The sequence below is a fragment of the Hyperolius riggenbachi genome, chromosome 2, assembly GCF_040937935.1.
Source record: "Hyperolius riggenbachi isolate aHypRig1 chromosome 2, aHypRig1.pri, whole genome shotgun sequence".
Taxonomy (NCBI): domain Eukaryota; kingdom Metazoa; phylum Chordata; class Amphibia; order Anura; family Hyperoliidae; genus Hyperolius; species Hyperolius riggenbachi.
The window spans coordinates 275491561-275516889 of NC_090647.1; the positions used below are offsets into that span (position 1 = coordinate 275491561).

Genomic DNA, 25329 nt, shown 5'->3' on the forward strand with positions numbered 1-25329 from the left:
TATCACATGACCATTGACAAAACCTCCAATTCAGGGAATATGTCAAAAGTTATTTTCCTGGAAGATTTGCCACGTGTAAAGCTGGCCACTAACGATACAATCTTTTTCATCCAATCTTACCATTTCTATGTAATATAAGGTAACTGCCTAAATTATCTATTCAATATATTCACTCAGTTTACCCTTATATTACATAGAAATGGTAAGATTGGATGATAGGACTGCAGTTAGAAAGCGCCTTGATGAAGTCCTGTGGTAGCAGTGAAAGTGTTACAAATCTGTTTTTCATTTAATTTTAGAGGCAGGTATTACTAGTGTTTAAATAGCGATAACCGCAGTAGATACCTTAGATGCTTGCCTCAAAACATCGACCACGACTTTCACAGGCAGACCACTGGTTATTTCCTTCATAGCTTCTATGCACCACTTGTATGCCTGTTAAAGATACACATACAAAACACATTGTAAGGCGGTTGTAAACAGTGAAAAAAGGTTTTAAACCACTTAATGACAATGTATTGTATTAAAACATCCTGTTTGAGCCGGTTAACGGCAACAGGACGTTTTAATACGTTGCTCGTTCCCGCCGCCGCTCTGCATGTGTGCGCGCCACTCCGGCCGCCGTTTCCGTAGGGATTCCGTGTTCAGTGATTGGGGAAGAGGACCAAGCTGTCTACATAATCGCAATGCCTGGAATGAATGGACGTGATCGCGATCAGAGGCCATAAAAAAAAAAAAAAAAAAAAAAAAAAAAACACTTCCTCTACGGGAGAGTGTTCACTAGCGCCAACATGTGGCCAAAACGTAAAATTAAACATACAGGCACATACATACACACAGTATGAATAAAATAAATAGCTTACACTTCCCAAAGTCCCCCCCCCCCCCCCCAAAAAAAAAAAAAAAACACTACAGTTTAAAATACTTAAGTAGTTTTAAAATCTTATTTACTACAATTAAGTCCGTAGAAAGCAAATACTATCTTTGCATTTACACTGGCAAAGGGTAATTGGTTTTTGTTTTTTTGTCTTTTAAGATGCATTCTTAATATAGCTGATGGTGTGTGACAGTTTATTTTCTTTCTACCTCTGTGGCTCCTTGTCTTACATAAAGGGAAATAGGAGCTTATTTGATATAAAACATTTTTTTTTTATTTATTTCGTAAAGTAAAACATCCAAGGTAAAACTGCAAGAAAACAGACACACCTAGGTGGAAGAGCTTCAGGTATCCTCCTTGATCCTACTGCTGCTACCCAAGACGCTCTGGAAGTTCGCAGCTGTGCTCCTCTTCATGCACAAGCACTGCCATACTGGGCCCATAAAGGCCGCGACTGCAGTATGGAGTCGCTTGTGCATGAGCAGCTCCGGCTTTCTGCTCAGGAGAGTGTGACCGCGCTTGCACATGACTGGGAGCTTGGCCGCAATAACATATCTGATAAGATCCTGCTGGATAGGTTTCAGGGGTCCATGCTTGTTTCTCAGTGGAGGCAAGGAGGAGATGGGAAGCCTCTGGTGTATTCAGAGAATATTTTATTTATTTTACTTGCAGGTTTTCCTTAGGTACACCGATACTGGAAGTATACAGAGCAATCTGCATATCTCCTCTTATGGTTTGTTTGCTATTCATCACTGCTCTATTCACGGACTTAATTATATGTAAAGAAATGCTGGGGATTTAGAAAACAAAGGTGATAAGTAAAGAGGATTGGTAAAGAGGTTTACAAGTACAAATATTGTTGCGTGCAGGGATTGGGTGACAGCTTGGGACCAAGTTCTGTATAGACACTGTACTGTTGCTATAGGAGGTTGGGGAGGGCACTTGGGCAAGATGATTTAACACTACAGAAGTCTTGGGAACGCATTATGGCAGCAGTACACATACAGTACATTTATGACCGACATGGCTCTGACCAGGCACCTTTACATAAAAATGTATACTATGAGTGGGTCCAGGATTGGTTCTCTGGACCCACCTTCAACAGGCTAGAGAAAATAGAAAAACACAGAGTGAAGCATAGGAGGGGTGATTAAAAATATTGCTAAAGTTCACACACTCCTATAAAAAAAAAAAAAATTAAAGCATACATTTTATCAGTATATTTCTTAAAACATTTAAAAAAATGGCTCATTACCTCATCATAGTGACTTTTAGCAAAAAGCAGAGCACATAGCTCTCCATAAAGAGCAGCTTTGTTAGCATGTTGTCCATGTTTTGCCAACTTATCCATGTAACTCTGAGCTAGCTTAAAGGTTTCTTCTCCCAAATGGTATTTGCAGTTTCCGTTGCGCACATGTAGCAATCTAAGAATCCGAAAAAACAAACAAAAAAACAGACATGAACCATCAACTTCTTATAGTGCTCCACTTCCAGTACATAATACCTAAAGGCCAGATTCCAGTATTTCCAGTGATCTCCAAGAACCCCCAATATGGGGGCAGGAGGAACAAATATAACAGAATTAAACTTGGCACTCTGCATTGTGTTGTGGTACCGGAAATCGCTATTCACGAACCCTGCTCAGTGTTCTCCCCAGAATTTTTTTTCCAGCCGGGTGGCATGAAGTAGTAGCCGGGTGGCATGTAAAAGTAGCCGGGTGGGGAGAGATGAAAATGTGGGGCAACTATGCTTACAGCATAGGAGGAGAGGAGGAGGTGAGCCAATGACAGCCGGGTGGTCACTAGTGTTCGGCGAACAGTGTTCGCCACTGTTCGGGTTCTGCAGAACATCACCCTGTTCGGGTGATGTTCGGCCGAACACCTGATGGTGTTCGGCCAAACTGTTCGGCCATATGGCCGAACTAAGAGCGCATGGCCGAACGTTACCCGAACGTTCGGCTAGCGCTGTGATTGGCCGAACGGGTCACGTGTAGTGTTGGGCGAACATCTAGATGTTCAGGTTCGGGCCGAACTCCGAACATAATAGAAGTCAATGGGGACCCGAACTTTCGTGCTTTGTAAAGCCTCCTTACATGCTACATACCCCAAATTTACAGGGTATGTGCACCTTGGGAGTGGGTACAAGAGGAAAAAAAAAAGTAGCAAAAAGAGCTTATAGTTTTTGAGAAAATCGATTTTAAAGTTTCAAAGGGAAAACTGTCTTTTAAATGCGGGAAATGTCTGTTTTCTTTGCACAGGTAACATGCTTTTTGTCGGCATGCAGTCATAAATGTAATACATATAAGAGGTTCCAGGAAAAGGGACCGGTAACGCTAACCCAGCAGCAGCACACGTGATGGAACAAGAGGAGGGTGGCGCAGGAGGAGAAGGCCACGCTTTGAGACACAACAACCCAGGCCTTGCATGAGGACAAGAAGCGTGCGGATAGCAATTTGCATTTTGTCGCCATGCAGTCATAAATGTAATACAGATGAGAGGTTCAATAAACAGGGACCGGAAACGCTAACCCATCACAGATGTTCATTGTTCATGTTACTTGGTTGGGGTCCGGGAGTGTTGCGTAGTCGTTTCCAATCCAGGATTGATTCATTTTAATTTGAGTCAGACGGTCTGCATTTTCTGTGGAGAGGCGGATACGCCGCCGATCTGTGACGATGCCTCCGGCAGCACTGAAACAGCGTTCCGACATAACGCTGGCTGCCGGGCAAGCCAGCACCTCTATTGCGTACATTGCCAGTTTGTGCCAGGTGTCTAGCTTCGATACCCAATAGTTGAAGGGTGCAGATGGATTGTTCAACACAGCTACGCCATCTGACATGTAGTCCTTGACCATCTTCTCCAGGCGATCAGTGTTGGAGGTGGATCTGCACGCTTGCTGTTCTGTGTGCTGCTGCATGGGTGTCAGAAAATTTTCCCACTCCAAGGACACTGCCGATACCATTCCCTTTTGGGCACTAGCTGCGGCTTGTGTTGTTTGCTGCCCTCCTGGTCGTCCTGGGTTTGCGGAAGTCAGTCTGTCGGCGTACAACTGGCTAGAGGAGGGGGAGGATGTCAATCTCCTCTCTAAAGTCTCCACAAGGGCCTGCTGGTATTCTTCCATTTTGACCTGTCTGGCTCTTTCTTCAAGCAGTTTTGGAACATTGTGTTTGTACCGTGGATCCAGAAGGGTATAAACCCAGTAATTGGTGTTGTCCAGAATGCGCACAATGCGTGGGTCGCGTTCAATGCAGTCCTAGGCCGAAGAGGTCATAGCCTAGGGTCACAAAACCTGTTTATTGGGCAATTTCAATGGTGGCGAGTCTGACGTACATAAATCGCAGCAATGGCCGTTAGCAACGTCTGAATCTCACGAAATGTCTCATGCAGGTAGAAGACATATTGTTAGACTTGGGCTCCAAAGATGGGTTCCCTACATCTCTGCAAACCAGAGTTACAGGGCTCCAAATTTGGTAAAATCCCCCATAGGCTTTCATTGGGCCTCCTATTTACAGTTCCAAAATCTCACATCTTTTCAAAGGGCAATTACTCAGCAGTGGCAAATTTTCTAGCATTGTAGGGACCCTTAGGGGGAACATGACTGGTGAGTTTCGGGCCCCTAGGCCGAAGAGGTCATAGCCTAGGGTCACAAAAACCTGTTTATTGGGGCTATTTCAATGGTAGTGATGGTGACGTACATAAATCGCAGCAATGGCCGTTAGCAAAGTCTGAATCTCACGAAATGTCTCATGCAGGTAGAAGACATATTGTTAGACTTGGATTCCAAAGATGGGGTTCCTACATCTCTGCAAACCAGAGTTACAGGGCTCCAAATTTGGTAAAATCCCCCATAGGCTTTCATTGGGCCTCCTATTTACAGTTCCAAAATCTCACATCTTTTCAAAGGGCAATTACTCAGCAGTGGCAAATTTTCTAGCATTGTAGGGACCCTTAGGGGGAACATGACTGGTGAGTTTCGGGCCCCTAGGCCGAAGAGGTCATAGCCTAGGGTCACAAAAACCTGTTTATTGGGGCTATTTCAATGGTAGTGATGGTGACGTACATAAATCGCAGCAATGGCCGTTAGCAAAGTCTGAATCTCACGAAATGTCTCATGCAGGTAGAAGACATATTGTTAGACTTGGATTCCAAAGATGGGGTTCCTACATCTCTGCAAACCAGAGTTACAGGGGTCCAAAATTGGTAAAATCCCCCATAGGCTTTCATTGGGCCTCCTATTTACCGTTCCAAAATCTCACACCATTTCAAAGGGCAATGGCTCAGCAGTGGCAAAACTCACCAGTCATGTTCCCCCTAAGGGTCCCTACAATGCTAGAAAATTTGGTACTGCTGAGCCATTGCCCTTTGAAAAGATGTGAGATTTTGGAAAGTGAAATAGGGAGCCAATGAAATCCTATGGGGGATTTTACCAAATTTGGAGCCCTGTAACTCTGGTTTGCAGAGATGTAGGGACCCCATCTTTGGAATCCAAGTCTAACAATATGTCTTCTACCTGCATGAGACATTTCGTGAGATTCAGACTTTGCTAACGGCCATTGCTGCGATTTATGTACGTCACCATCACTACCATTGAAATAGCCCCAATAAACAGGTTTTTGTGACCCTAGGCTATGACCTCTTCGGCCTAGGGGCCCGAAACTCACCAGTCATGTTCCCCCTAAGGGTCCCTACAATGCTAGAAAATTTGGTACTGCTGAGCCATTGCCCTTTGAAAAGATGTGAGATTTTGGAAAGTGAAATAGGGAGCCAATGAAATCCTATAGGGGATTTTACCAATTTTGGACCCCTGTAACTCTGGTTTGCAGAGATGTAGGGACCCCATCTTTGGAATCCAAGTCTAACAATATGTCTTCTACCTGCATGAGACATTTCGTGAGATTCAGACTTTGCTAACGGCCATTGCTGCGATTTATGTACGTCACCATCACTACCATTGAAATAGCCCCAATAAACAGGTTTTTGTGACCCTAGGCTATGACCTCTTCGGCCTAGGGGCCCGAAACTCACCAGTCATGTTCCCCCTAAGGGTCCCTACAATGCTAGAAAATTTGCCACTGCTGAGTAATTGCCTTTGAAAAGATGTGAGATTTTGGAACTGTAAATAGGAGGCCCAATGAAAGCCTATGGGGGATTTTACCAATTTTGGACCCCTGTAACTCTGGTTTGCAGAGATGTAGGGACCCCATCTTTGGAATCCAAGTCTAACAATATGTCTTCTACCTGCATGAGACATTTCGTGAGATTCAGACGTTGCTAACGGCCATTGCTGCGATTTATGTACGTCAGACTCGCCACCATTGAAATTGCCCAAATAAACAGGTTTTGTGACCCTAGGCTATGACCTCTTCAGCCTAGGACTGCATTGAACGCGACCCACGCATTGTGCGCATTCTGGACAACACCAATTACTGGGTTTATACCCTTCTGGATCCACGGTACAAACACAATGTTCCAAAACTGCTTGAAGAAAGAGCCAGACAGGTCAAAATGGAAGAATACCAGCAGGCATTTGTGGAGACTTTAGAGAGGAGATTGACATCCTCCCCCTCCTCTAGCCAGTTGTACGCCGACAGACTGACTTCCGCAAACCCAGGACGACCAGGAGGGCAGCAAACAACACAAGCCGCAGCTAGTGCCCAAAAGGGAATGGTATCGGCAGTGTCCTTGGAGTGGGAAAATTTTCTGACACCCATGCAGCAGCACACAGAACAGCAAGCGTGCAGATCCACCTCCAACACCGATCGCCTGGAGAAGATGGTCAAGGACTACATGTCAGATGGCGTAGCTGTGTTGAACAATCCATCTGCACCCTTCAACTATTGGGTATCGAAGCTAGACACCTGGCACAAACTGGCAATGTACGCAATAGAGGTGCTGGCTTGCCCGGCAGCCAGCGTTATGTCGGAACGCTGTTTCAGTGCTGCCGGAGGCATCGTCACAGATCGGCGGCGTATCCGCCTCTCCACAGAAAATGCAGACCGTCTGACTCAAATTAAAATGAATCAATCCTGGATTGGAAACGACTACGCAACACTCCCGGACCCCAACCAAGTAACATGAACAATGAACATCTGTGATGGGTTAGCGTTTCCGGTCCCTGTTTATTGAACCTCTCATCTGTATTACATTTATGACTGCATGGCGACAAAATGCAAATTGCTATCCGCACGCTTCTTGTCCTCATGCAAGGCCTGGGTTGTTGTGTCTCAAAGCGTGGCCTTCTCCTCCTGCGCCACCCTCCTCTTGTTCCATCACGTGTGCTGCTGCTGGGTTAGCGTTACCGGTCCCTTTTCCTGGAACCTCTTATATGTATTACATTTATGACTGCATGCCGACAAAAAGCATGTTACCTGTGCAAAGAAAACAGACATTTCCCGCATTTAAAAGACAGTTTTCCCTTTGAAACTTTAAAATCGATTTTCTCAAAAACTATAAGCTCTTTTTGCTAAAAAATTTTTCCTCTTGTACCCACTCCCAAGGTGCACATACCCTGTAAATTTGGGGTATGTAGCATGTAAGGAGGCTTTACAAAGCACAAAAGTTCGGGTCCCCATTGACTTCCATTATGTTCGGAGTTCGGGTCGAACACCCGAACATCGCGGCCATGTTCGGCCTGTTCGGCTCGAACCCGAACATCTAGATGTTCGCCCAACACTAGTGGTCACCAAATCTAGCCGGGTGGAGCACCCGGCTAAATGAGTCTGGGGAGAACACTGCTGCTGCTACCCCTTAAAGAGACACTGAAGTGAAAAAAAAATATGATATAATGAATTGGTTGTGTACTATGAATAATTACTAGAAGATTAGCAGCAAAGAAAATATTCCCATATTTTTTTTCAGGTATATAGTGTTATTTCTAACATTGCATCATTCTATAATATGTTCAGATTACACAACACTCAGCATTCAAAATTATTCTTTCAGAGCAGTCTGAACTAATGACCTCTCCCCTCTGGCAGAGAAAAAGTAAATATTTCAATAACAGTTGAGATAATAAAAGTCAGAAAACAGCCCTCTCCACGACTTTGAAAGTCGTAGAGCTTAATGGCTTTTTTTGCATAGAGATAACAACTGGAGTTTCTTAACTCTTCCTGTACTGGAAACAATTAGACTGTTCTGATCTTAATGTTTTATTTCTTAGCTGTAGTACACATACAAATCATAATAGCATCTTTTTTTTTTTTTCGCTTCAGTGTCTCTTTAAGGTAGTACAGAATTCATTTTCAATCAGAATTTAGTCTGAGCCATCGAGTTATTTGGGCACACTTACCAAGCAATCGTACAATCTATTTATGATGGGTTGCTGAAAAGTTTGCAGTCTAACCCTCTTCCAAAACTAAGTACAATTTCGTCACAGTAGCTAGAAAGAGTACAATTTTATAATGTAAAAGGCCAAACTGCAAGACAATACTACTGCCATAATGCTGGGTACACGATGCGTTTTCGGTCAATTTTCCGTCTGATCGATTACAGATTCGATTTTCTGATCGATTTCCGATTTGATTCTGTTATCTTTTCTTATCTATTTCCATTCACTTCAATGAGACATCGAAAATAAGATCAGACATGTCGGAAGCCTTTGTTAGTACTTACCAGTAGCGGTATGTCAACGAATCCTCCAGGAAGGCTGTATACTAGAGAGAAAGCCTGCTCCGCCCCCAAAGGAAACACATCACAATTAAATTAATTGGTCCCTATATATCCTTCTCCCAATCCAGCCTCCTCAGTTTTGATGGAGTAACCCCTAGAAGGACCAGAAGGAAAGAAGGCATAAGATCAATAAAACATTTTCTCTCAAATTAGGGAGGGAACTAAGGTAGCCTTCCTGGAGGATTCGTTGAAATACCCCTACCGGTAAGTACTAACAAAGGTTTAACATCTCATCCTCCAGGAAGGCTGTATACTAGAGAGACCAACGAGAAGTTTAATATTACCATAGGGAGGGATGATGTTCTGTAACACTTTTCTGCCAAAAGATAAATCCAGACTTGATAGCAGATCCACCCTGTAGTGTTTTATAAAAGTCTGATGACTAGACCAGGTTGCAGCATTAACATTTTTAGGGACAGACCTGTCTGTACTACTATAGGCTGAACTAATAATTTCTCTTAGCCATCTAGCTACAGTATTTTTGGATACTTGCAGACCCTTCCTGGATCCAGCAAAAGCCACAAGCAGATGATTTGACCTTCTAGACTCCTTTGTTACCTCTAAATATTTTAGAATAAATTCTTCTAACATCTAGACTATTAAGTTTTGCTTCCTTTTGGTTGGCCGGAGGATCACAAAAAGGAGGGAACAATAATATCTTGGGACCTATGAAAGATAGAGGAAACCTTTGGAAGATAGGTAGGATCGGTTTTACTTGCTTGAATATCTCCTACCCTACGAGCTGATGTAATAGCGATCAGGAAAGCAGTTTTTAATGTTAGCCATTTTAAAGAAACCTTATCCAAGGCTTCGAAAGGAGAATCTGTAAGGTAATTCAAGACTAAACTCAAGTCCCATGGGGGAACTGACTTAGAGGGAACTGGCTTAGATCTGGACACTGCTTTAAGGAAATCCATAATAGCTTGTTCTTTAGCAAGTTTAAAGTTAAGAAAAACAGAGAGAGACGCAACTTGGACCCGTAATGTACTGGTGGGCAAACCCATGTCCACACCATCTTGTAAGAAATCCAAAATAGGCAAGGTAGATGCTTTTATTCCTTTTTTTTTCCCCAGGGAGAAAAAAAAACAAAACAAAACAAAAAAAAAAAAAACCACCTCTCCAAATTTTACAATAAATTTTCCTTGTTACCTTACGGCAGTTGACCATCGTGGTAATAACCTTGTTTGAAAAACCTCTTAGCTTCAGAGATTCCCATTCAAGAGCCAAGCCGCTAGGGCAAATTTCTGAGGGTCAGGGTGCAAAACTCCTGCCTGGGATAGAAGATCCATCCTGGGAGGCAGAAAATAAGGACCCTGTACACAGTCGTAGTATTTTCGAAAATCATGTCCTCTTCGGCCAGTGGGGCGCTACAAATATAACTTGTGCTGACTTCTGTTCCAATTTCCAAAGTGCTTTTACTATCATGTTGAACGGTGGGAACGCATAAAGGAATCCTTTCGGCCAAGGTACTTTCAGTGCATCCAGCTGTGATAGCTGGGATGATGGGTGTAGCAAAATAAAAGTTACATGAACTCCAAGAGTGATAGTTTTACTGCTAGAAGGTCCCTGAAATTGGGAGGATTTTGCTTGAATCTCTGGGGACCATTGCCCCTGTACTTGTAGATGGTCTAGATGGGCTCCCTAACCCCAAAGACTAGCATCTGTATAAATACTCTTGGGAGAAGGATTCCAAAGGCGACCCTGATTCAGGTTCTCCGTTTGCTCTCACCACAGGAGGAAAGAGTCTACATATGGTAGAAGTGAATACTGGTCCAGAGAGTTCTTGGACTTATCCCAGATTTCCAGGAACCATTCCTGAAGAATGCGAGTGTGCAACTGGGCCCAGACTATACCTGGTATTATTGAAGTCATGAGCCCCAACAGGGATAGAGTATCTCACAGAGATATCTCCTCTTTCCCCCTGAATGTTTGCACCCTCTGAATCAAGTCTAATTGCTTGTCCTCTGGAAGAAAAAACATTTCGTTCACCGAATCCACCCAGAAGCCCAGGAATCTCCCCTTCTGTGTGGGAAGTAGAATGGATTTGTCGTAATTGATTAGCCATCCCAAATGAGAAAGGTAATGAATGCTAATATCTATATGGCTCAAAAGGGTCTGCGTGCAATTTGCTAGAATCAATAAGTCGTCCAGATAAAAAAAAGGCATGATATGTATTCTCTAAAGAAGTAGAAAAGCTGTTATTTCCGACATAATTTTGGTAAAAGTGTGTGTGTGTGTGTGTGTGTGTGTGTGTGTGTGTGTGTGTGTGTGTGTGTGTGTGTGTGTGTGTGTGTGTGTGTGTGTGTGTGTGTGTGTGTGTGTGTGTGTGTGTGTGTGTGTGTGTGTGTGTGTGTGTGTGTGTGTGTGTGTGTGTGTGTGTGTGTGTGTGTAGGGGGGGGGGTGTTAGGACGGATGAAATTTCAAAGGGTAGGGCCTGGTATTAATAGTGGAGTATCGAATCCCCTACTTTCACAGCGAATCTTAGGAATTTTTATTATGCCGGGTGGATCGGTACATGTAAGTACGCATCCTGTTAATCCATGTCGCCATGTAAGCGTTCTTTGGGATCAGGCTTTTTACTGTGAAAATAGTCTCCATACGGAATTTCTTTTCCATGATGAAGGGGTTTAATTGTTTGAGATTTAAAATCATCCTGTACTTGAGGGTTTTTTGATCATGAACACCCTGGAATAAAAGACCTTTCGATACTGTGATCTTGGAACTTGAACGATTACATTGTTGTAGTAGAGAGAGTTTACTGACTCCAGCAACGCTGATGCTTTTTCTCTGTCTTTGGGAAAACATGTAAATATAAAATTTTGTTGGGGGACGGGAGGAGAACTCTATTTTGTACCCTGTCTCTATTAGATCCAGAATGAAGGCATTTGTCGTAACATTTTTCCATAGCTGGCTGTACAACAATAGTCTCCCCCCGACCTGCTCCCAGTCACTTATTTTCTTTGGGATTTGTGGTTGTTGGTCTGTTGAACAGAAAGGGGGTTTTAGATTTTGTTGAATTGTAGACCCACCTTCTTTTGGATTAAATTGCTTTTTCCCCTGATAATATTTCCGAAAGGGCTGTTTTTTCCCCCTTTTGTCAGGAAATTTCTTTCCTTTTCCTGAGGATCTCTCTAGGATCTCCTCTAAACCCTTACCGAATAAAAGGTCTCCATCGAATTTCATAGAACATAACTTTTGTTTGGATCCTACATCTCCTTCCCATGTATTCAACCATATTGCTTGTCTAGCCGTATTGATAAGAACTGCAGCTCTAGCTACCGCTTTAAGTGATTAAGTGGCTGCATCAGCCAAATATGCAACAGAGCGAGCAATAACCAGGAAAGACTACAAAATTGTGGCATGAGGGGTTTCCTCTTCAAGAAGCTTTTTCAGACCTCACAACCATTTGTTTAAATTACGAGATATGCAGATAGATGAAATTGCAGGTTTAAATGCAAAGGCGGTAGCCTCCCATGCCCTCTTGAGCAAAGTTTCAGCTTTTTTATCCATAGGATCTTTTAACACTCAATCATCAAAGGATAAATCTGAATTTTTTGAATACTGTGCTAAAGCAGCATCCAGTCTAGGGCACTTTTCCCATAATTAAATATCCTTAAAGGGAAATCTACGTTTAAATGCCCCTGAAATATAAAGTCTTTTTTCTGGGTCTTCCCACTGGGACATGACAATTTTGCGAACAGCTGGGTGAACCGGAAAGGTTCTGCCCTCTGAACCCTCTAACCCTGAATAAATATTTCTCGCGGAAGATGGAATTTCAGGTTCTTCTAGTTGTTCAGCTTCATAAACAACTTTGCGCAATTCTGAAGTCTCCGCAGCACTAAAAGATATTTGGCTGGTTTCTGTGGTTCAGCCTCAATTTCTGACCCAGAAATTCCTCTATCCTCACCTTCCTCCAAGGAGTCATCGGCAGAAGAAGAGACTGCAAACTCCTGTACCTGATCAACCTGCTTAGGATCTCGAGAGCTCCCAGCAGGGGCTAATGCAGGTGGAGGTGGCGGGGCCAGAGGGGCCTGTATTACAGGGGCCGCAATAAGCGGAGTCTGGGGAATAGCTGGAATTTGTGGAACACCCCACTGAACAGGAGATATCATGACAGATCTGAAAGTCTGGAAGGTGGATGAAAACTCTTTACGCATAGGCTCCATAAAATTCATCATGACTATAGAAGGGTCAGTAGTTTTGGGGCAGAAGGTTTTAAACATTCCTGGCAGTGGGATCTAGTCCAGGATTCTGCCAATTTAGTATTATACTCTTTGCAGCGTCTGGACTTGTCAACAGCTTTTGCTGGCTTGTCTGTTTTCTCGGCAACAGACAACAACAACAAGCTATTAGCCCCGATATAAGCTCACTGAATGCAGCTATCATAAGGCTAATAGTCCACATTTCCCTGTATCATCAAACAAATAACGGTTTTGGTGTGGACAGACTGCGGCAAGGTTTACAACTAGCTGCCTGTCCATCCACACAGCTCACCTGTCCATCAGTATTGGCGGCCTGAGCCGGGTCTATGGGCGCAGCGGGTGAGGCTTCTGTCTGCTCCATGCAGACCCACTGAGTGTTTCGGCAGTTAGGAACCAAACGGCGCCGAGACGCCAACGAAACTCTGCCTATAAGCGGAATCGGAAGTTCGCCATCTCTGCTGCCCCCACCCTGCTCCAATCACGGAGCGAGAAGACGCGCATGCGCCATAGTCCATCTGAACGTCGTCAGAGCAGGGGATCCGCCAACACTGAACGCCCACTCCACCAATGCAGCGTGCCGCCATTCGAGGATGCAGGAACCTACTGCCTCCTCCGAACGAGGATAGCTCCCCACGCAGTCCCGACAGCAGATAAAGGGAGAGAGGCAAAAAGAATCAATGGAGACAGAACCTCGCTAGTATACAGCCTTCCTGGAGGATGAGATGTTAAATTATCTATCTAACACAAAATTGTATGGTGTGTACCAAGCATTAGACAGGACAATTCAAAGTGCGGAATCCTATTACTGTGGAGAAAAAAAAACTCCACAGGGAATACCTGAGTGTTGAAGAGAACCTGAATGGAAAATAGAAAGTCAAAATAACCATACACAGGTCATACCTTCCTCCTGTATAGTCTACTCCTCAATCCTTCTCCTCTCCTGCGTCCCATTTGTCCGCTGTGATCAATGGAAGTCTCCATCCTCCATTTTACAAATGGCCATTACCCATAACTGCTTCCTGGTCAGCACACTGTTAAAGGACCACTACCACAAAACATTACATTTTCAAACACCCCCACAGTAGTTACAGCAATCATACAGAATATTCACAGTGTCATTTATTTCAATGTATTGCATGGCCCTTTAAAGATCCATATAACACTGTGTACTGTATACGTCAGTCCTTGCATTCGCGCTGACGGACTTCTGCATCTATAAACCCATCATAGGGGAAGCCTTATCAGTAGTTGTAAACAAACAAGTAACTGTGGCATAATCCTTCCCGTGCTCCAGCTTTCTAACTGCCATAAACCCTCATGAAAACCCCCGAGCTGACAAGGTCCTTGCAGCCCCCACTCTCTGCCTGAAAAGCATTGTGTAGAGATTTAGCAGCTCTGCATCTGCGCATCATTACAAGCAGCGAATAGACTGGTCGGGGAGAGCAGCTCCGAGGTATCTTATTACACTGTCATGTCCCGCGCTGTAGTGAGAGCTGTCTCACAATGCTTTTCAGGCAGAGAGTGGGGGCTGCAAGGACCTCGTCAGCTCGAGGGTTTTCATGAGGGTTTATGGCAGTTAGAAAGCTGGGGCACGGGAAGGTTTATACCACAGTTACTTGTTTGTTTACAACCACTGATAAGGCTTCCCCTATGATGGGTTTATAGATGCAGAAGTCCGTCAGTGGTACGGTGACCATACGTCCCGCTTTACTCGTCCCAGGCTGCATGAGGTCCTGGGAAACGTCCCGCTTTTAGCAGCGGGACGTCCCGGCCTCGGGACTCTGGCCACCGTACAATGAACTAGCCGCAGCGTCTACTAGACGCTGCGCTAGTTCATTCCCCGCAGCCCCGCTCCAGCCTGCAATGTTCTCCTCCGGCAGGCACAGGCAGTGCAGGGCTACGGGAAGATGGCGTCCGGAGGCGGAGCCCTGTATTGGAGACTGTCTCCAGTACAGGGCTCCGCCTCCGGACGCCATCTTGCCGTAGCCCTGCTCTGCCTGTGAGAGGCTGAGCGGGAGATTGAACATCGTCCAGGCCAGGGGGAGCTGCACCTGAGGCACCAGAGGCCGGCTGCGTGAGGGGACGTCTTCTGCCAGGTGAGTAAATGCCTTTTCTTGCAGGTGAAGTGTTTGGCCGCATTGCGTGTATTTTGTACTGACATGTTTGCCCGCAGTGCGTTTATCTTGTACTGACATGTTTGGCCGCATTGCGTGTATTTTGTACTGACATGTTTGCCCGCAGTGCGTTTATCTTGTACTGACATGTTTGCCCGCAGTGCGTTTATCTTGTACTGACATGTTTGGCCGCATTGCGTGTATTTTGTACTGACATGTTTGCCCGCAGTGCGTTTATTTTGTACTGACATGTTTGCCCGCAGTGCGTTTATTTTGTACTGACATGTTTGCCCGCAGTGCGTTTATTTTGTACTGACATGTTTGGCCGCATTGCGTGTATTTTGTACTGACATGTTTGCCCGCAGTGCGTTTATTTTGTACTGACATGTTTGCCCGCGGTGCGTTTATTTTGTACTGACAGGTTTGCCCCCATTGCGTTTATTTTATGCTGACATGTTGCCCGAAATGCGATTATTTTGTGCTGAAATGTTGCCCATTGCGTTTATTTTGTGGTGTCTGGGGTAACTGTTGCTGCATTTATTATTTAATGGTCATAGTTGGCTGTGTTTGCTGCTTTGGGGTTATGGCATACTATTAAATAGCATCACACAGTTTCTGCACACCTATGATGTGAATCCACGTTTGACCACATCACGGCGTAAACACTGCTTTCTTATGCCTCGCTGTTGCATCATTCTGTTAGCTCCGCCCATAGAATGTCATGACCACGCCCATTTTTCGCGCGCGCTGCAGACACCAAATTTTTCGGCGCATCCCCCTATTTTTCGGCGCGCACCCCCCCCCCTCCCCCCCCCATTCACCCCGTCCCAGGTTGAGCCTACAAAAATCTGGTCACTCTAGTCAGTGGGAATGCAAGGAGTGACGTATACAGTGTTATATGGATCTTTAAAGGGCCATGCAATACATTGAAATAAATGACACTGAATATTCTGTATGATTGCTGTAACTACTGTGGGGGTGTTTGAAAATGTAATGTTTCGTGGTAGTGGTCCTTTAAACTGTAATATCACCCACTTGAGCCATAGGGGAACATAGACATTACCTTGCAAATTCAGTTGTAACTGACAGCTGCTGATATATAACTGACAGCAACTGGTATATTTCAGTTCTGACAAAATATTGTCAGAACTGGAAGGGATCACTGTAAGAAGAAAATGGTGAGCTTCTGAGGGGAACTGACAGTGAGGTTAGTATGTAATATTCATTTGTAGATACATCATGTGTTTATTTTAAATAATTTTATTCACTACAGGTTCTATTTAAGTGTAGTGCAAGCTTTCCACACTGACATTTTGAGACCAAAGATTCAGCAAAACCTGGGAGCCATTCAACATTTGTTGGCCATGTTTGTGACCAGCTATGTGCAGATCAGCCAACACAAGTGCTGAGAAATTAGGGTTATCCTGGAAATGCATAAAAGTAAACCGAGATGGCGAGGTAGAGAAAGTTTATACATACTTGAGCTTCCTCCAGCCCCCTTAAAGAAAACCTGAACTGAAAATTAAAAGTCAAAATAAGCATACACAAGGCATACTTACCTCCCATGTAGTCTACTCCTCAGTGTCTTTCTACTGTCCTGCATCCTGTTTGTTCACTGTGATCAAGGGAATTTTCCGTCCTCCATTTTGAAAATGGCAATTACCCATAACAGCTTTCTGGTCAGCACACAGTTAAACTGTAACATCGCCCACTTGAGCCATAGGGAAACATGGATATTACCTGGTACATCACTTTTCCTCTCAGCTATAACTGACAGCAACTGATATATTACTGACAACAACTGATATATTTCAGATCTGACAAAATATTGTCAGAACTGGAAGGGATCATTGTCAGAAGAAAATGGTGAGCTTCTGAGAGGAACGGATGGCAAGGTAACTATGTAATGTTCATTTGAAGTTACCTCATGTGTTTATTTTAAATATTTTTACTCAGTACAGGTTCTCTTTAAGGCTGATCGCTCCCCCACCATCCAGATTGTCTTGAATCTGGCCCCGAAACTCCTCCGGTCTGGGAAGTTCTGCGCATGCACGGCCACGTCACCAGGAGCGTTCTGCACCTATACAGTACCACTGTGCATGCACAGAACGCTCCCAATGATGGGGGAGCGAATGCAGTCCAACTGTGCCAACTGGAGGATTTTGGGTCCAAATTTCAGATGATCCAGGCGATGGAGAACAGCGAGAGAGCTATCAGCCTTGAGGGGGCCCCAGGTATGTATACATTTTCTTTCCCTCGCCAGCTCAGCTACACTTTGAGGACCCCTGCACACTGCAAATCCGATTATCAATTCCAATTTTCCCTGGATGCTATTAAAACAAGAAAAATGCAGAAAAAAAAAACCCTGCAAAATGCAGTACCGATTAAAAATCGTAAATCTGAATTGCATGGTAAAATCTATTAAAAACCACAAATCTGAATCGCATGTAGTGTGCAAGAGGCCTAAGTTTGTAATTCATGATCAGCCAAGTATGAAGAAGCTGTCAGGTGAACATTTTTTTTTTATTTTTTTTTATTTAAACTAAAAAGAAACAAATGAACTGTACACCTGCAAATTTACTTTGCAGCATAAAACAACTAGTAATAATTTTAAGTCACAACTTGTCTGAGTAGGCAGTGATAATGCTGCTGATGCATTAACCCATTTAAAATACATATAATCAGGTAAGGGCATACAATCAAACACCGGTGTGCTAGGTCCATCCTAGATGGCTTTGTAAAAACCCATCATACATCATATTTTAACACCTCTTCAGGATCATGATTTTTGTTTAAATACATCATGGCAAAGTATTTAAGCATACAAACCTGACACAGCACTCTACTGCACGAAACCAATGCAGCATTTCATTGTGAAGTGTGCATAGCTGTAGGCAAGAAAGAAACACCTTCTCTGCATCACCGTACCAGCCAGCGTCTGAAAGGAAACCACCTATAAAAACAAAGACTGCTATTTATTCTATTCAACAGGAATATTTAAAAAAAAAAAAAAAAAAAAACACAACAACTTATGGATTTAGACAACTTCCATGTATTTAAAGTGGATCTAAGCTCAAAACTTCCCCTCTGCTCTAAAAGATTAGGCACAGTATGAGAACAATTAGGGAAAATGATTTCTTCATTACAATATACAGGAATCCTAATAAAAAAAATAAAAAAAAAAACATACAGGGAGCACAGAAAGGGTTTAAGCATTTGTCCTTTCCTGTACAGGCAGTACTGTGAGTTAGGGTGCATACACACATCAGACCATAGTCTTTGGAAAATGAAAGATCACAGACCAATTTTACCACCTTCCATGTAGTATGAGAGCCATACTCGTATTCTATTGAGCTGAACTCTCCATCAGATAAAAATCTTTGCAAGATGCTGAACACAAAGATGCTGTGCACATGCAAAAGATCAGTATCTGCAAAAGATCTCTTCCTGCCAAATGCATTCATAGTCAATATCTGCAGATCCTCAAACAAACCTTGTTTAACAGACATTCATCTGTGTCCCTTTAAACAGTATATTATCCAGCTGCCACTTAGGCCTCTTTCACAGTGCGACGTTAAAGTGTGCTACACAGCCATACAACTAAGCACTCAAATGAAACTGCCGTCCTTTTCTGCCCACCAACAGAGCTTTCTGTTGGTGGGATCTAATTGCTGCTGGCTTTTTTTTTTTTTTTTTTTTTTTTTTTTTTTATTTAATTGTCATTTTAAAATTAAAAGTATTTTGAATTTTTTCCCTCCCTCTCCCCAATAACCAATTAGGGCGATCGCCTCTTATAGCTTCAGCCTATGAGAGGGATCGCGTGGTGAGCCGATCCAGAGGACAGCCAAGTGACATGGCTGTCCCCAGTACAGCACTGCATATCGAAAAAAAAAAGCTAATTTCTTTTCTTAACGGTTTGCCAGCACCGATGGCAGCAGGCAGACTGTTAACAGAACTGAGCCAAGTCACTCAAGCGGGGATTCGCACGCGACCCCTGCTGCTCTCCACCCCAGGACTTGACACCAATCGGCGTTAGGTGGTCCTGGTGGAGCCACGGTCCAGACACCTATCGGTATTAGGCGGTTGGAAATAAGTTTTATAGTGTTGGGCAGCACGGTGGCATAATGGTTAGTGCTCTCGCCTTGCAGCGCTGGATCTTCGGTTCAAATCCCAGCCAGGGCACTATCTGCAAAAAGTTTGTATGTTCTGCACGTATCTGTGTGCATTTCTTTTGGCCACTACGGTTTCCTCCCACATCCCCCCCCCCCCCCCCCCCAAAAAAAATACAGGTAAGTTAATTGGCTTCCTCCTAAATTGGTCCTAGACTATGATACATACACAACACGATACATACATTAACAGTAGGGATTTGATTGCGAGCTCCTCCAAGGGACAGTTAGTGTCTTGACTATACACTATATAGCACTGTGGAAGATGTTGCCGAATATATATATATATATATATATATATATATATATATATATATATATATATATATATATATATATATATATATATATATATATATATATATATATATATATATATATATATATATATATATATATATATATATATATATATATATACACTAAACCATTACCCCAGCCTTAAAGCAGAAGATGAGTATTACTGGATGGAGATTATTATTTTATCCTTAATAGATCAGGAAGATCAGTTTGACGCTATCTGGGCGCCTTGGAGTGATAGATTCTCCCAAACATGACAGTTTACCCCGGAATCTGTGTTTTTGTGCTTGCCTATTTTACAGGTGTTCCGTACTACTAATTACTCTGTTATTATTCTCATGTCCAATGTGCATTTTGTTCTGGACTCGGAACAGATATGGCCTATACTGAGTACTTATGTGATGGTTATTTTAAATGTGTCTTTTCTTGCACCTATTGCTCATTCAATAAAACTCTTGCTGAGAGGAAAAAAATAAATAAATATAATAATAATAATAATAATAATAATAATAGTGTACAAAGTATATTATTACAAATAGTACTGAATAAGTGTTGTACTCATTGCCTTTAAAGAAAATCTGCAAGGAAAAAATCTGAAAGGAGTACTCACCTCGGGTGGGGGAAGCCTCCGTATCCTATTGAGGCTTCCCCCGTCCTCTTCGTTCCCACGGCGGCGGCAAAAATCCTCCCGGAGCAGCGGCAATGTAAATATTTAACTTTTGGCTCCAGCGCAGGCGCAGTGTCTGCTCCTTCCCACAGAGATAGGCGGAAATGGCCGATCCCCGTCGGGCCGCTCTACTGCACAGGTGCAAGTCTCCTGCGCAGTACAGCGGACCCGGCGGAGATCAGCTATTTCCGCCTATCTCCGTCAGAAGAGCCGAACCAGTTTCCCCGCTGGAGCCTGGAAAGGTAAATATTGAACGGGCTGTCGGATATGTCGGGCCGGCTTTGAAGGGCTGCAGCGAGACCCCCCTTTGGACTGAGGAGGACGGGGGAAGGAAGCCTCATTAGGATCTGGAGGCTTCCCCCTCCTGAGGTGACTACCCCCCAGGGGACGTTTTTCTTGTCACAGTGTCTCTAGCATCCATCTCTCTCTCTCTCTATCTGCAAATATACAAGGTTAGAAAATCGGAGCCCCACTCTTGTGCTCTTCCCCCTCTTAGCAGTGGTCACTGAGATAGTGAGGATTATGAGTTTATGTAAATTTTAAAGGAATGCCAATGCAATGGATTGGTCCATTTAGAACTGCGTACAATCTGCATCAATGCAAAATTATTAGCATCTCAATGACTGAATGAATGGAGGTTTATCCAGGAAAAAGAATAATAATTCCAGTATTTGTGTAGCGCCTTTCTCCTGGACTCACAGCGTTTACAAGGCAGTAACAAAAGCACACGCAGTAGCAGTGTTAGGGAGACTTGCCCAAGAAACTCCTTACTGAACAGGTGCAGCTTACTGAACAGACAGAGAGCAGAGAAGACTAAAAGCTTTATGTAAAACAGTTATGAAAGCTAGAATCTGTGGTTATGAACTAAAGTAGAGTTCTTCACTCTGTATGAGTTTGTAAAGACAAAATTGTAAGAGATCACCTTTTCCATTAGCCTCAGAGACGACAGACATCCCAGCTCTGATACTTACCCCGGGCTTCCTCCTGCCCCATAAACACGTCTAAGGCCACATACACACATCAGACTATAGTCTTTGGAAAATGAAAGATCACAGACCAATCTTACCACCCTTCATGTAGTATGAGAGCCATACCTTCACAGTCTTTTCTATGGAGCTGAACTCCACATCAGAAAAAAAATCTTTGCAAGATGCTGCACACACAGATGCTGTACAGACACAAAAGATCTGTAGCTGCAAAAGATCTGTTCCTGCCAAAGATTCGTTCCTGCAAATTGCATTCATAGTCTATGAGATCTGCAGATCATCATACACACCTTGTTTAACTGACATTCATCTGCAGATCTGACAATCGGCAGATCTGAAAATCCATCCTGGTGGATCTGATCTGCAGATGAATGTCTGTTAAACAAGGTGTGTATGATGATCTGCAGATATAGACTATGAATGCATTTTGCAGGAACAGATCTTTTGCAGATACTGATCTTTTGAATGTCTACAGCATCTGTGTGTGTAGCCTCTTGCAAAGATTTGTCTGATGGGGAGTTCAGCTCCATACAATAGACTGTAGGTATGGCTCTCATACTACAGGAAGGGGGTAAAATTGGTCTGTGATCTTTCATTTTCCATAGACTATGGTCTGATGCGTTTATGAGCCTTTAGTCCCCAGCTGTTCTCCAGCGGTCTGCTGTTCAGCCGCGGTGAGCGCCATTACCAGGCTCAGTGACATAATCCGGGTCTACTGCGCATGCGCAGGAGCTTGGCGCATGTGAAGTAGACTCTGACTGGCAGACTGAGCCCAGTAACAAAGCTCACCACGGCTTAACAGCAGACCGCGTGCGACTTAAACGTGTTTATGGGGCGGGAGGAAGCCCCAGGTAAGTATCAGAGCTGGGCTGTCTTTTTGTCTCTGAGACTCTAAGTTATGCTATTGGTTTCAATTCTCAGTGTCCTGGAACAAAGGGCAAAATGTGGAAGCAGTTGATTTGTCACGTCACACCTCTACACACAGCTCACACTCCACCAACAACAAAGGAAGCCTACTAGTAGCTGGGATACAGCTTGCTTTGAGAGAATAGAATTTTCATTCTGCCTCACTGATACGAAACATGTATTGAGCTTTACCCATCACTGTGTACATAGTTAGGGTACAAGTCATGAAGAAGAATGAAGACTTTACCTGCACACTATTTCACAAGGGGCTCAACTTATAATAAATAAGTGTCCTTACCAAGAACAAACCCAATTTGGATAGCCTTTTCCTTCACTTGGGCATCAGATTCCGCAATGTAAGAACAACGCCTGCTAAATGAATATGCCAAAACAGAGGCAACCTTCACGCCATGGTCCATTAACGCCTGAAAGCAGTGATGGAGCAGATGTCTGGGGGATAAAAAAAAAAAAAAAAAAAAAAGTAAATATATAAAGCAATTTAACACTATTCTGGTTAGTGTCAAGGATTCATAACTCAAGACTATAGCAATGACTTCTAAAGGGTTAGTGAAATCGCAGTAGTATAGATTCGGTACTGCTGATCCACTAACCTTTTAGCAATCCTTGCATTGCCGATAGGATTTAGACAACAGTTTTCATCCTTTGTCACTTAGTAGTTTTTTAATCTAGACCTACGTTCGATGGATTACTTATTCTCTTCAAAGTTCTCCATCCCTAAAAAAAAAACTCCTTGTTAAATGAGGCGCAAAGTGACTATTATCAAAGTTATAAATTACACTGCTCTTTATTGTGGTCTACAAATATTGTTTATAAGCCAAGCCCCCCTCATCTGACTTCTACATTTTTCAAGTGATTTAATACAGCAAACACTTCATACACTCTTCCCGCAGCAGCAGGAAAAACAAACAAAAAAAACGCACCCCAATACTAACGTCTTCAGCACACCACTGTATAATTAAACATGTACAAACTTTATTTTTCTCTGAAAGATTTAAGGTTAATAAGAAGAAGTTAAACACAGAAGAAAAAAAGCAAACACCTTGTTTACCTTTTATCTAGCGCACGCAGCACTTTGGCAAAGACCTCCAACTCACAGAATTCACTTCCTAGCTGACAGAGTCGGCCTTGCTGATAAAGCTAAAACAGATATGATACAACTGCATTAGTAAATGATCCAAATAGTTATTTGTGATGAGCTCAGCCCCTGACATCCAAACAAATGATAAAGTGGACCTGAACTCTTGCACAGGACAGAAGGAAAACAGATAAATGCACCCAGTATGTATTTAAATAATTTAGCCTGTTTGTTTAATTCCCCCTGATTTGTGTCTAATCACAAGTTGTAATTTGACCTCTCCCATGTCACTTGACTGCCACAGCAGAGATGGCAGATAAGCTCATAGGCAGTTAAAATGTCTGCTTCCATGAATCAGGAAGTAGAAACCAGGCTATTATGCGGTTGTGCATCTTTTAGAGCAGAGGGAAAGTTCTGCATTCAGGTCCGCTTTAAAAACTGAACTTGAAGTGATGGAACTAGCTTCAGGTTAGATAAGGGTTGCCAAATCATCCCTTTAAAAAAAAAAAAAAAGTGTACCAGAGCTGTGGGAAAAAAGATTTGATACTCACCGGACTGACGCGACTGAGCCAGTTACTGGGGCTGATCGCAGCTGAACAGCAGACAGCGGGAGGACAGCGTGGGACTCAGGCGGTTTATGCTGCTGGAGGAAGCCGTGGGCGAGTAGCCAATCTTTTTTCCACAGCTCTGGTACACGTTAAATACTGGCACATCTAAGCCATGCTGGTTCTTGGACTATCAAAACAATCAGTACCCAAACTGCATCTAGCTAGCCACTACACCTGTATAAATCATATGTGTCTGCATTTAAAAACAAACAGGGATGAGTTGGCAACACAGGGTTAGATAGATACTGATCAATGTAAAGGAAACGCTCTAGATACAAACCTTCCTGGTCCTCTGCCACCTTGTTCCACCGCTGACCCTGTTGAATTTACACACCTTCGGGAAGCATTCATGTCCCCCAAGACCTCCGGAACACAAACACATCTTTACTGTGCATGCACAAGTCTAACACAAGTGTGCACAGTAAGGATCTGCTCTTCTTTGGAAGTACTGGGGAATGCAAGTACTTGCGCCAAGGTTGCACAAGGAGTGCCAAACAGGTATTAGACCTACAGGGTTAACAGGACACCGTGGTAAAACAGCAGAGCGGAGAGAGGACTGGGAAGGCTCTATGGGATACAGGTTTTTGTACAAGTTATTGTAATTCAGAAGTTTAGGCAGAAACATGAACCTGTACCTTCAACTGCAATGTAAGACAGCTACAGTGACACCAGTAGTGTATAATATGCACAGGTTGTTATGGAGTATGGTGTAAACACTACATATACCATTGTTCATTTACAAAATAAGATCATTAGCTCATGCAGTACACTGAATGCCTGCAGCTACTAGCTTTGGCATACCTCTGCAACACATTATCAAGTTCAGTAAATATTTCAACATATTCAGATAAATACCCATGTAGACAGTTTAGGTGTACAGTGGCGCCAAAAGAGTAAAATATGCTAAAATCATCTAAAAAAAAAAAACTGTTCAGGAGGCGGTGGTGGACCAGACACTCCAAACAGACACAATGCTGTCATATGGTCAATAAAATTTGATTCACATACTCCTAGTGATAACTGGCAACGTGCTTCACGGGCACAATCCCGCTTCATCAGGCAACAAAACAACAGGAGTAACATACAACTAGGGGTCCAGACTATGCTTGGCACCTCTGTCAACAGAGGTGCCTGGTGAAGCGGGATTGCCAGTTATCACTAGGAGTATGTGAACAACATTTTATTCACATACTCCTAGTGATAACTGGCAATCCAGCTTCATCAGGCACCTCTGTTGACAGAGGTGCCAAGCATAGTCTGGACCCCTAGCTGTATGTTACTCCTGTTTTGTTGCCTGATAAAGCGGGATTGTGCCTGCTTCCCTGCTGCTCAGAGAGACAGCGTGTCATACGGCTGTCCCCAGTACAGCGCTGTCGTAGATCGCAGAGCTGTACCATGTAAATAGACGTCTAAGTCTCCTAGCAGCACATGATCCGCTGCAATCTCCGCCCCTAGCACTTCACGCCAATTGGCATGTAGTGGTCCTGGGGATGCCACACCAATCGGCGTGAGCTTCATTTACACATTGTGCATGTGTAAATGAAGCTTTAATTTGTTCGCTTTCAAAAGGATAAGGTCAACACATTCAAGCAAGCCCTCAAAATACACTTCTTTAAGATGGCCTACCCACCCCCTGCCACACAGTAATGCTGGGGATACACGGTACGTTTCAGTACCGTGTATCGACCAGCTGATCCAGCCAGCTGATAATATTCAGCTGGCCTGATCAAGCCGCTC

At 43.5% G+C, this 25329-nt stretch overlaps 1 protein-coding gene across 1 annotated transcript in view; it reads right to left on the minus strand.

The window, feature by feature from the left end:
- The window catches only part of APPBP2 (amyloid beta precursor protein binding protein 2), a 53494-nt gene that overhangs the window by 11959 nt on the left and 16206 nt on the right, over nt 1–25329 (minus strand). Inside the window, exons 2-6 of the mRNA XM_068265380.1 lie at nt 22958–23046; nt 22187–22338; nt 17690–17813; nt 2133–2301; nt 346–435 (exon numbers count right to left, since the gene is read on the minus strand). Coding sequence (XP_068121481.1) covers nt 346–435; nt 2133–2301; nt 17690–17813; nt 22187–22338; nt 22958–23046 — 624 coding nt within the window. The remainder of the gene's footprint in view (nt 1–345; nt 436–2132; nt 2302–17689; nt 17814–22186; nt 22339–22957; nt 23047–25329) is intronic.